Source organism: Garra rufa, chromosome 18, assembly GCF_049309525.1.
Source record: "Garra rufa chromosome 18, GarRuf1.0, whole genome shotgun sequence".
Taxonomy (NCBI): Eukaryota; Metazoa; Chordata; class Actinopteri; order Cypriniformes; family Cyprinidae; genus Garra; species Garra rufa.
In genome coordinates this window covers 16,430,314-16,442,693 of record NC_133378.1, presented here as the reverse complement: position 1 = coordinate 16,442,693, position 12,380 = coordinate 16,430,314, and the positions used below count along the sequence as shown (strand labels likewise).

The 12,380-nt window shown below is 35.0% G+C and overlaps 1 protein-coding gene across 1 annotated transcript; it reads right to left on the bottom strand.

The window, feature by feature from the left end:
* LOC141291657 (E3 ubiquitin-protein ligase TRIM35-like) lies at window positions 1–11,950 on the bottom strand. The gene is made up of 6 exons (XM_073823813.1): window positions 11,515–11,950; window positions 6,718–6,813; window positions 6,333–6,563; window positions 6,216–6,238; window positions 3,256–3,374; window positions 1–700 (listed from the first exon to the last, which is right to left on the bottom strand). The coding sequence occupies exons 1-6, from the start codon at window positions 11,890–11,892 to the stop codon at window positions 165–167; spliced, it is 1,383 nt and encodes a 460-aa protein (XP_073679914.1). The 5' UTR covers window positions 11,893–11,950; the 3' UTR covers window positions 1–164.
* Between the last annotated feature and the right edge of the window lie 430 nt (window positions 11,951–12,380).

The following is a 12,380-nucleotide window of genomic DNA, read 5'->3' as shown; positions in this document are numbered from 1 at the left end:
ATTAAATAACAGTAGGCTACACTAGAAAAAAAGTAACAAGTTTTAGAATTTAGAATTTTAGAATAATTAGAATTTTACAACAGAATCCTTTTGATCTGATGAGGTGAGAATTTAAATGTAATTTAAATTAAAGTTCACTTGAATACCATTCTCTAGAAGCAGGTTCAGATAGAGCTGATTTTGACTTTAAGTGGTACGATCCTCAGTGGGGAGATTTCACAAATGCTTTGAAAGAATGGAAAGAGTGTCTCTTTAAAGGTGGTCTTGAATGTGCGTAGTTGTGTGTTAGTAACAGGGTCAGAGAACGACATGTTTCCGTTGTCCAAGTCCAGCTGAACTCTTATAAGCCGAAGCTTTTCTCTAACAGGAAAGCGAGCTGCGTGTTGCTCAGGTGACTGTGAAATGTACTCTTTCCCAGTGTACTGAACATACCAGACACCAGCTTTGAAAAAAAGATCTCCTTTTCTCTGATACGACGCTGCGATTATTCCCACAGTCCAAGCTGAATTGTTTCCAACCTCCACGTCCCAGCAGTGTGCTCCTGATCTAAAGCCCTCTGAACCCAACACACAGCGATAGAAATCGAATCTCTCTGGATTATCAGGCAGCGGTTGTCTGCTCTTGTTGTAGGTCAGTCTGGTCAGATCAGCAGACAGCAGGAGTTGTGGACTTGCAGTGTTCGGGTCCAGAACCACTGGAGCTGATGAGAGGAAACAAGCAGCAACTGCTCTTATTCAGATGTTAGCACGACTTTGAAGAGTAAAAAATACACAATACTAATAATGAAACTAGATACTGGCTTGAAAAAGCCTGACCAAGAAGTGTGAAAAAGTTTAAAAGTTTTAGAAACTGTAAAAATGTTATGATTTTCAGTCTGAAAAAGATTGGTCAGTATAACGTAGTTTTAAAGAATAACGCTTTAATGTTTTGAACGCAATACAGTCATCAGATGATGGATAAGTTTATAGATAGCATGTTGTTAGCATGTTTCTAACATTTTCTAACATGATTAGAATGTTGCTAGCATAGTGTTAGCATTAGTAGCCTGTTGTTAACATGATTAGCATGTTTCTAACATGATTAACATGTCGTTAGCATATTTTTAACTTGATTAGCATGTTGTTAGGATGTTGTTGACATGTTTCTAACCTAATTAGCAAGTTATTAGCATGTTTCTAGCCTGATTAGCATGCCACTAACATGACTGTAGTTGCTAGGCTTGGTTAGATAGATGTTTCTAGCATGTTTCTACCATGATTAGCATGTTACTAGAGTGTAACTAGCATGATTAGAATGCTGCTAGCATTATGTTAGCATTACTAGCATGATTAACTATTTACTAGCATGGTTAGCAAGTACTAACTTGATTAGCATGTTGTTAACATGTTTCTAACCTAATTAGTATGTTGTTAGCATGTTTCTAGCATGATTAACATGTTGTTAGCATGTTTCTAACATGATTAGCCTGCTGCTAGCATGATTAGAATGTCGCTAGCATGATGTTAGCATTAGTACCTGTTGTTAGCATGATTAGCAAATTACTAACATGTTTCTAGCATGATTAGTATTTTGTTAACATGTTTCTAGCCTGATTAGCATGCCACTAACATGACTGTAGTTGCTAGGCTTGGTTAGATAGATGTTTCTAGTATGTTTCTAACATGATTAGCATGCTACTAGCGTGTAACTAGCATGATTAGAATGCTGCTACCATGATGTTAGCATTACCTGGATGATTAACAAGTTACTAGCATGATTAGCAAGTTACTTACTTGATTAGCATGTTGTTAGCATGTTTCTATCATGGTTAGCATGTCGTTAGGATGTTTCCAACATGATTAGCCTGCTGCTAGCATGATTAGAATGTTGCTAGCATGATGTTAGCATTAGTAGCCTGTTGTGAGCATGATTAGCAAGTTATTAGCATGTTTCTAACATGATCAGCATGTTGTTAACATGTTTCTAGACTGATTAGCATGCCACTAACATGATTGTAGTTGCTAGGCTTGGATAGATAGATAGATAGATAGATAGATAGATAGATAGATAGATAGATAGATAGATAGATAGATAGATAGATAGATAGATAGATAGATAGATAGTGTAGAAAATACTTTTTCTAAATGCTTTTAAATTTGTATTTTGGATGTTCTGTGCTTATGAGAAGACAGAATGTTCTGTGTTTATGAAAAAGACAAAGAAGACACTGTGTAACAGAATCTGTTTAGTAATATGTGTGTGTGTAGTTGTGAACTCTCTACATTCATGTCATTTCTTAGAAACCTCTGGTTACAGGCACGTAGGAGAAAAGAAGCCCTGCAACAGTAGCTTTTTTGAAGGTCGCTTTTGGACCTTTGGTTACTCTAAGAAGAATGGGGTGGGGGCTGTATTTTCTTTTCTGTGCAGGAGCGGTTGGTGATAACAGGCTCTGATTGGAGGAGAAAGCTGAAAGATGTCAGAAGGAGGGGCCTGCAGAATCAAGAATATAGTATATAAGAATATAATATTGGCTGTTCCAGAATCCTGAGCTCAGCACTCTTTGATTTTACTATTAAATTGGCTTTAAACTTTGACGCGGACTCGAACTGTTTTATTTAAAGGGCGAATAAACGAGCTGGGGGGAGTGGGTATTTTTACAATACCGGCAACTTCCAACAATAGATAGATAGATAGATAGATAGATAGATAGATAGATAGATAGATAGATAGATAGATAGATAGATAGATAGATAGATAGATAGATATGAAATATTAGATGAGTTTAAATGAGTTTAATTGTATTCTAAATCTAGTTGATAGAAGGTCAGTTTGTTTGAGTCTCAAGGGATTATGGGAGTTTTGTCAGTTGGAGTTTGAATAGTGTTGATCATTTGAACATTAGTCAATGTAAGTCTATGGGATTTTTCCCAGTTTTAATCGTCATTTTTAGGAAAACCGTAAGTCCGATCAGTCAGAAAAGATACAGCAACAGAAGTCAGATCAGTCTGAAGATCTGGCCTGAGTTTGGAGTTTGTAGAGTTAAAGCTCGAGGAGGAGCAGCAGTCAGAAATCTTAGTCTCAGAAGAACAATAATAACTGTTAGTTTAAATAGATTTCAGTGAGTAAGGATTCTCAGAACTGTGTTGAGACGTTATCAGAACTAGTTTGATCCTCACTTACTACAAACCCTCAAATAATAGTTTTGTTCTATTTTTTTTTTTTTTTTTTTTTTTGCGGGAAATCCACTATTTACTGCACAGATCTTTAGTGACTTACTGTTTTGGACAATGTCTTGCATCTTCTTCCAGACTCTGAATGGCAGATTGCCCAAGTAATGCGGCACATCAATCAGAGCTCCGCAGCACTTCTCTGGATCGGGCTGAGTGATCCCGGCTCTGGAATAACACAGGGGTGTAAGAAACTATAGTCCGAAAAACTATAGAAACTATAGTGTTCATCCTCATTTCCCAAAATGACTTAATTATTATAGAGAAGAAGATACGTGTAGTGTGTTAGACTAAATGAGACTTGTCATAGCACCTGCATGTTATTGCTCTTTTGTTGATTTCGATTGCTTCCATTGTCCTCTTTGGATAAAATGGTCTGCTAAATGTCTAAATGTAAATGCCACTTTAAATAGTTCACTTTATTTAAAAAAAAAAAAAAAAAAAAAAAGATTATTCTTTGTTCTTCAATCAAGTTTTTGCATAAATTGGAGTGTGGGTCTTATTTCAGCAAATTACTTCACACTGTTACATCTAATCCCCAGCCCTCACCCCAGTAGTAGAGTAGTAACAACACAACTCCTTGTATTTGACATTAACTCACATTATCTGTGATTATGCAGTACATGTCCAAGTGAGTTTTATTTTATTTGTAGTAGACAAATGTGGCTATCATATATCAAAGTTGAGAGATCTAGCACAAACAACCACTGAATTTCTGATGCTCAAACTAAAAGTGTTACTTTCAGCCCTGGTCCCATGCTTTTCTTACTCAGATTTTTTGTCTTGTTTCCAGCCAAAATATCTAAAAATTCTTAAATCAAGAAGGATTTCCTAGATGAGTAAAAAATATAGTCTTGTTTTCAGAAAAAAAAACTAGTCAAAATTAAGTGCGTTTTTGCTTGAAACAAGCTAAATAATCTGCCAATGGGGTAAGCAAAAAAAAAAAATCTGGTTTTCTGTTTGAAATAAGATTTTTTTTTTTAGTCTTTTTGTCTAACTTTTACTTGTCTAGAAAATCCTTCTTGATTCCTGTTGATTTAAGAATTTTTATTAGGGGTGGGCGATACTGCAAATTTTGGTATCGATCCGATACGAAGTAAACACAGGGCCAATATCACTGATACGTTTTCCTTTTAAAAACATACATTTAAATGACCAATTACACTTTGTGTATTAACAAAAACTAATGTTGATATGACTAAAATATTACATTATATTGTATTTATTTGACCATATAGCACCCTCTATTCTAATTATATTCTTTATAAAAAAAAATTGTTTAGTCTTATACTCTATTCATGTACTTACTGCTTGTTTTCTAAAAAAAAAAAAAAAAACCTGCTTGCTTGCGCTTGCTTCTATTTATATATATATATATATATATATATATATATATATATATATTTTTTTTTTTTTTTTACTTTGCTATGTGTACTGCCTTAGGCTAAATGAGACTTATGTTGCATGTTATTGCTCTTTTGTTGATTCTGATTGCTTCCAGGTCCTCTTCTGTAAGTTGCTTTGGATAAAAGTGTCTGCTTAATGTCTAAATGTAATATTACATTCACCTTAAAACTATGTGGATATTCTTTGCCTTTCTAAAAGGAGTTTGCAAGCAGAGGACTCCAGAATATGAAAGCAATGCATATTGTTTTATGTTAAGCATTTACCTCCCATTGAGTTGTAAACAAAAACTTAATGTGGCTTAATGCATTAAGAAAGTAATATTAAAAGGCCAAACTCGTATACTTATGATGCAAATTATGTGCAGGCAAGCAGCCCAGGATATTGTCACAATCAGGCGGGGTAGAGGAGTGGAGATGGAGGAGGAGAACCGGAGTAAATGATTAACTAAAGTTTATTTAAACAAAACACTGAAAATGATAACAAACAAACAAAAACCGGGAGCAAGAAGGAGAACATGTAACATCAGTAACATCAACGACGGACAGCTGGGAGTGATCAGACACAGACTTAAATACACAGAACATAGGGCGTGGTAACAAACAAGATAAGGAGATGACGAGGGGGAAATGAACCAACTAAGAACAAACCAAAAGGGGGAGACAAGGACTAAACCATATGGACTAGAAACAGAGGGGGAAAAACACTAGGAAAACAGAACAGGACAGGACAAAATACTGACAGATATGAACGCAAAGTGCATGCATGTTAAGTGTTTTCCTCTGATAGAAAACCATTTATAAAGAAAACGTTTAATGTGGCTTAATGGTTAAAGCCAGTGATACTGTATAAAAAGGCCTGGCTTCCAGTGTCATTTGCTTTCAACAAACTTTAGCTGTACAAAACAGATGTTTTGCTGCTTGATATTGGAAACATGTTTCATAAGATTATTTATGAAATTATTTTAATGTATTGTCTTATTTATAAACACACAGGGTGGATAGCACAAACAGTTCTATCCGTTTATTGCAGTGTTGTTTTTCTCATTATTTCCCTACCATGCCTAATGAAGCAAACATCTCGTACATTCACAGAAAAAAAGCTTACTTTGCATTGAAAAATAATGTGGATAAGTTGGTGGTGTTGCAATTTTGTACCGCTCCATATCTTGCTTTAGCTAAAGTGTCCGCTTACGCTTGAAGTCACATGATGGCATGACAACAAAACAGCATAGCAGGGGAGCAGCAGCAATGTTTGCATATGAGATGTGAAATCTTGCTTAGATTAGAAAAAAAATACTTTAAGTATCCATCTCAGCAGGCTAGTATCGATCCGATACCAATACCAACGTTAGTATCGATACTATTGATATTAGGATTGATCCGCCCACCCCTAATTTTTAGATATTTTGCCTGGAAACAAAACAAAACAATCTAAATAATAAAAGCATTGAGGCACTTGAAATATATACTAAAGTTCCTTGAGATATTTAAGACTCCTTGAGAAGTTTCCTAAAGGTCCTCCAAACCATTCTTCAGAAACAGAGCATGGTGTTTTTTGTTTTTCATTCAGTGTAGAGAAGAAATACAGGAGCAGCTCACTTACCTTTCCTTTGTGACATTAAAGTTCTGGAAAATAGAGTGTGGAAAACACATTATTATCTTCATAAGTGTCAGTAAGTGTATGAATGATTGAGTCTCTCATACAGAGTTGGATTTTCACCTTTAGAAAGGAGACGTCGTTGGCTTTCATTCTGTCCTCAATGTCTTTGATTGTGTTTGAAAGAGCTGAGATGTGTCTGTTTATCTTTTCCAGCTTCTCCTTCATCATCTGGTTCTTCTTCTCCTCTTCGTTTCTCAGTGCAGTGATCGTAGCTTGTTCTTCGTCACTGAGAAACTGATGAAGCTTCTTAAACTCCTGTTTAATCTGAAGCTCTGTGTGCTCCACTTGAGTCTGAAATCACATCACACTACATTCAGTTCAATCGACACATTTCCATAAGAGAAGTGTGCTTCATTGCATTAAATGCGCACTTGTAATGTACTTGAATGATCTTGCATATAATATACTAATGAAAACGTAACAAATAAAAGTTCAGGATCTTTACCTTCATGTGTTGAACAGTTTTATTGTACTCTCCTTTAATCTCTTCTCTGTATTTTAGTTTCTCTCGTAAGGACTTGAGTGATGTTTTAAGTTCCTCCTACAGTTTAACAGATGGATAATACAGAAGATGTGATGAAGGCAAGTTCTAACAGTGTTACTCAGTGAGAGCAATGGTGCTGGAAACCAGAACTAAATATTATTTATTGTCATAAAATGTAACTAGATAAAAAAGTTTGTCAAGACAAACTTTGAAGTTGGCTTGAGAAAGCTGGACCAGAAAGTTAAAGAAAAAGTTTGAAAAGTAAAAAAAAAAATGTCCAAGTTTTAAAACTTTGAGGGTTTTCAGTCTGAAATAGTTTGAAGTTTGAAATAGTAGCAAGTTGCTAGCATGTGTCTAACATGATTAACATGTTGCTAGCATGATTCTAGCATGATTACCAAGTTGTTAAAATGTTGCAAACATGATTAACAAGTTGCTAGCATGAATCTAGCATGATTAGCAAGTTACTAGCATGTTTCTAGCATGATTAACAAGTTACTAGTTTGTTTCTAGCATGATTAGCAAGTTGCTAGCATGTGTCTAACACGATTAACATGTTACTATCATGCTTCTAACATGAGTAGCATGTTACTAGCATGTTTCTAGAATGATTAACAAGTTGCTAGCATGTTTCTAGCATGATTACCAAGTTGCTAGCATGATTCTAGCATGATTACCAAGTTGTTAAAATGTTGCAAACATGATTAACAAGTTGCTAGCATGAATCTAGCATGATTAGCAAGTTACTAGCATGTTTCTAGCATGATTAACAAGTTACTAGTTTGTTTCTAGCATGATTAGCAAGTTGCTAGCATGTGTCTAACACGATTAACATGTTACTATCATGCTTCTAACATGAGTAGCATGTTACTAGCATGTTTCTAGAATGATTAACAAGTTGCTAGCATGTTTCTAGCATGATTAGCAAGTTGCTAACATGTTGTTAGCATGATTAACAAGTTGCTAAAATGTTGCAAACATGATTAACAAGTTGCTAGCATGATTCTAGCATGATTAGCAAGTTACTAGCATGTTTCTAGCAGGATTAACAAGTTGCTAGTATGTTTCTAGTATGATTAGCAAGTTAGTAACATGTTTCTAGCATGATTAGTAAGTTGCTAGCATGTGTCTAACATGATTAACATGTTACTATCATGCTTCTAACATGAGTAGCATGTTACTAGCATGTTTCTAGAATGATTAACAAGTTGCCAGCATGTTTCTAGCATGATTAGCAAGTTGCTAACATGTTGTTAGCATGATTAACAAGTTGCTAGTATGATTCTAGCATGATTACCAAGTTGCTAGCATGATTCTAGCATGATTACCAAGTTGCTAGCATGATTCTAGCATGATTACCAAGTTGCTAACATGTTGCAAACATGATTAACAAGTTGCTAGCATGATTCTAGCATGATTACCAAGTTGCTAGCATGTTTCTAGCATGATTACCAAGTTGCTAGCATGTTTCTAGCATGATTAGCAAGTTGCTAGTATGTTTCTAACATGATTAGCAAGTTGCTAGTATGTTTCTAGCATGATTCTAGCATGATTACCAAGTTGCTAGCATGTTTCTAGCATGATTGGCAAGTTGCTAGTATGTTTCTAGCACGGTTAGCAAGTTGTTAGTATGTTTCTAGCATGATTAGCAAGTTGCTAGCATGATTCTAGCATGATTACCAAGTTGCTAGCATGTTTCTAGCATGATTACCAAGTTGCTAGCATGTTTCTAGCATGATTAGCAAGTTGCTATCATGTTTCTAGCATGATTAGCAAGTTGCTAGCATGTTTCTAGCATGGTTAACAAGTTGCTATTATGTTTCTAGCATGATTACCAAGTTGCTAGCATGTTTCTAGCATGGTTAGCAAGTTGCTAGCATGTGTCTAACATTAATAACATGTTACTAGCATGTTTCTAGCATGAGTAGCCTGTTACTAGCATGATGTTAGCATGATTAATAAGTTACTAGCATGTTGTTAACATAATTAGCAGCTAGTTTGAATGAGTTTAAATGTATTAGAAATAAAACAGAAGGTCAGTTTGTTTGAGTCTCAAGGGATTGTGGGAGTTTTGTCAGTTGGAGTTTGAATAGTGTTGATCATTTGAACATTAGTCAATGTAAGTCTATGGGATTTTTCCCAGTTTTAATCGTCATTTCTAGGAAAACCGTAAGTCCGATCAGTCAGAAAAGATACAGCAACAGAAGTCAGATCAGTCTGAAGATCTGGCCTGAGTTTGGAGTTTGTAGAGTTAAAGCTCTAGAAGGAGTTAGAGTTGATTTTTTATTCTCAGAAGAATAAGAAGTTTAAATAGCATTTCAGTAAGTTAGCTTTCTCAAGTCAACTTAATACGTTGACTTTACTTAGAAAAAGTGAGGAAACCGATTGCACTAAAAAAGTAAGTAAAGTGAAATAGGAATAGTATGTTGTACTGACAAATGTTTACTTAGTTTCTTTTTTATTTTTTTTAAATCGACATAAATTTATGAAGTCAGCTTATGTGAAGTTCTCTCAGATATTTCAGTTGTTTGGAAAGTTCAAAAGTCAAGATGACTTTGGAAAACTAGTGAAAGAAAGATAACGTTTCTTTTCTTCATCTTCTGTTGTTATTTTGCACATGACCAACATAGTAGTGTCACGGTGAATAAGGACGAGGTCTGGGTCCAAATGCAGGTAAGTATTTTTTAATGATAATAACAAAATAAACAAACAAAAGGCCAAACACGGCACAATAAACAGAACAGGAACACGATCTAGAGCCAGAGTCTTCAGGAACACAGAGTAACAAGACAGAACATAAAGACATACAGAGACAATGCAGCCAGGATGATTAGTGGGAAATGAGAGTTCTTATAGTCCAGATAATTGTGAGCAGGTGTGAGTGTAATCAGTGCTAATGACAAGACAGAAGTGAACAATCAGGGAAGTGCAGTGCAAGGGGAACAGCGACCTCAGGTGGCTGAGGGAAACCCCACAGCCCATATCATGACAAGTAGTACACTGCTGCCTCTCACTGCTTTATTAATGTTGTTGATTCCTTTGTGGCTACTTGAATATTTTAAATAAGTGTTACTCAAAACAGTAAGTAAATCGTTTTACTTGCCTTTAAAGTAGCTGTAACTTAATAAAACCTAGTAAGTGTAGCAACTACCCAACGAACACAGAACGTTCCCCTAACGTTCCCATATGGTTCCAAGTTGGTTATTTTTTTGGGAACCAAATGAGAACGTTCTAGGAACGTTCCCTGTAGGTTCTCTTTTTATCAACCTGCAGGGAACGGTTATTTTTTGGTTTAATTTTATTTTATTAGCTTATTTTTAGTAGTCACAACAATGTAAACTAATTAAAACTTTAAAACTTTGCTTTTCTGATTATTTTAATGTTGAAATGTTTTTTTTTTTTATCATAAACAAACTATTTTTGCAGAATTTCATGTTCGAAATAAGCTTTTAATAAAGTGTAGTGCCAAAGTGGTGGACGCAATATACTTATAATATAATTCTAATTTTATAGCTAAAATAAGCCAAGGTTAAAGTGGTAGTAGAACTTTAGGTTAGGGGAACATTCCAGGAACATTCTCCTAATGTTGTGGGAATGTTCCTGGAACGTTCCCCTAACCTAAAGGGAATGTTCTATTTACTTTAAGAAAACTTTCCTGGCTAACCAATAGATTCAATTGGTTCTGGGAACCAAAACCCAATGTTCCCAGAACGTTCTGTCAACCAAAAATTGTTAGCTGGGTAAGTAAAGATAGCTAACTATATCTAAATAAGGTAAACTAAACTATAAGTCTGATCAGTTAGAAAAGATACAACAACTGGCTGAGTTTGGAGTTTGTAGAGTTAAAGCTCTAGGAGGAGTTAGAGTTTATATTTTAGTCTCAGAAGAAGAATAAGAAGAAGTTTAAATAGAATATCAGTAAGTAAGGTTTCTCAAGTCAACTTAATAAATTAAAAAAAACAAATGAGAACGTTCTAGGAATGTTTCCTGTAGGTTCTCTTTTTATTAACCTGCAGGGAACGGTTATTTTTTGGTTTAATTTTATAAAAAGAATCTTCCCAGAATGTTCCCTGCAGCTTATTTTAGGTTTTATTTTTATGACCTAAAAAGAATGTTCCCTGGAGGTTATTTTTAGTAGTCATAACCATGTAAACTAATTAAAACTTGTTTAACTGATTAATAACTTGCTTTTCTGATTATTTTAATGTTGAAATGTTTTCTTTTTTTATCATAAACAAACTATTTTTGCAGAATTTCATGTTTAAAATGAGCTTTTAATAAAGCGTAGTCGTCAAAGTGGTGAACTCAATATACTTATAATTCCAATTTTATAGCTAAAATAAGCCAAGGTTAAGCGTAGTCTGAAAATCATATTATAAACATTGGATTTATTTCTTTACTGCTCTTCTCTGATCTGTACGCACTTCTCCAGCATGCGCTTTCTCCTGTTAATCTAAAGGGAATGCTATATTTACGTTAGAAAAATGTTCTGGGAACGTTCTCAGAATGTTGCGGAAACGTTCCCGGAACGTTCCTTTTGATTAGGGGAACATTCCGGGAACATTCCCAGAATGTTAAGAAAACTTTCCTGGCTAACCAATAGGTTCAATTGGTTCTGGGAACCAAAACCTAATGTTCCCAGATCGTTCTGGGAACCAAAAATTGTTAGCTGGGTAAGTAAAGATAACTAACTATATCTAAATAAGGTAAACTATTGTATTTTACAGCTTATATATCAAGAAGAAAATGTAGTCATACCTTATAAGGTGGAACAACTTCATCAATGGGCTGAAATGTGTGATGAGTGTGTTTCTGTGAGTCTCTGCACACTAAGCACACTGGCTCTTTGTCTGTCAGACAGAAGAGTTTGAGTTTCTCATTGTGTGAGCTGCACACCTCCTCCTGTCTTCTGTCTCTCAGAAACAACTCGCACAGGTTTTTTAAAGCAAGATTATACGGTGGTTCCTCTTTTGAGGATCTCCTCCTGCAGACGGGACACTCCTGAGTGTTTTTGGTTTTCCAGAACTGCTGAAGACACGCTTTACAGACGCTGTGACTACAGGACAGAAGAACAGGAGTCTTGAAGATATCAAAGCACACAGGACAGGAAAGTTCATCCACAGATTGTGAATCCATCTTGGCTGTTTAGAAAGAGCTGTAACTGTACTTTCACTTTCTGAATTTTGATTGCAAATAAAGAAAAATATAATACGAATCCTTAGAGTCCTTAGAGAAGTACATTTCTTAAAAATACTGAAATTTGAGAAAACACTCAGTGTGGCATGAAAGTGAACCATTATTAGACTTCCTGGTACAGTATGTGTTGTGAGAAGGTGGAGCTACTGGCGTCAGACATGCATTCAATGCTCAGGTGTGATTTATTAGTGTTTATTTCTCATTTAATGTGTGTATTTAATCTTCTTGTGAAGGCATCATGATGCAATGATTGAAGAATTGAAACTGAAGCATATATGCAATTCACACATTAAAATAAATGCTAAATAATATGAGGTAGTTTATATAGGATTTAGGATTTATAGATACAAACTTAAGGTGACACTGCAGGTTAATAGGGTAATAAAATTAACTTATAGTTATCACCTTACTTACCCAGCTGATTGATT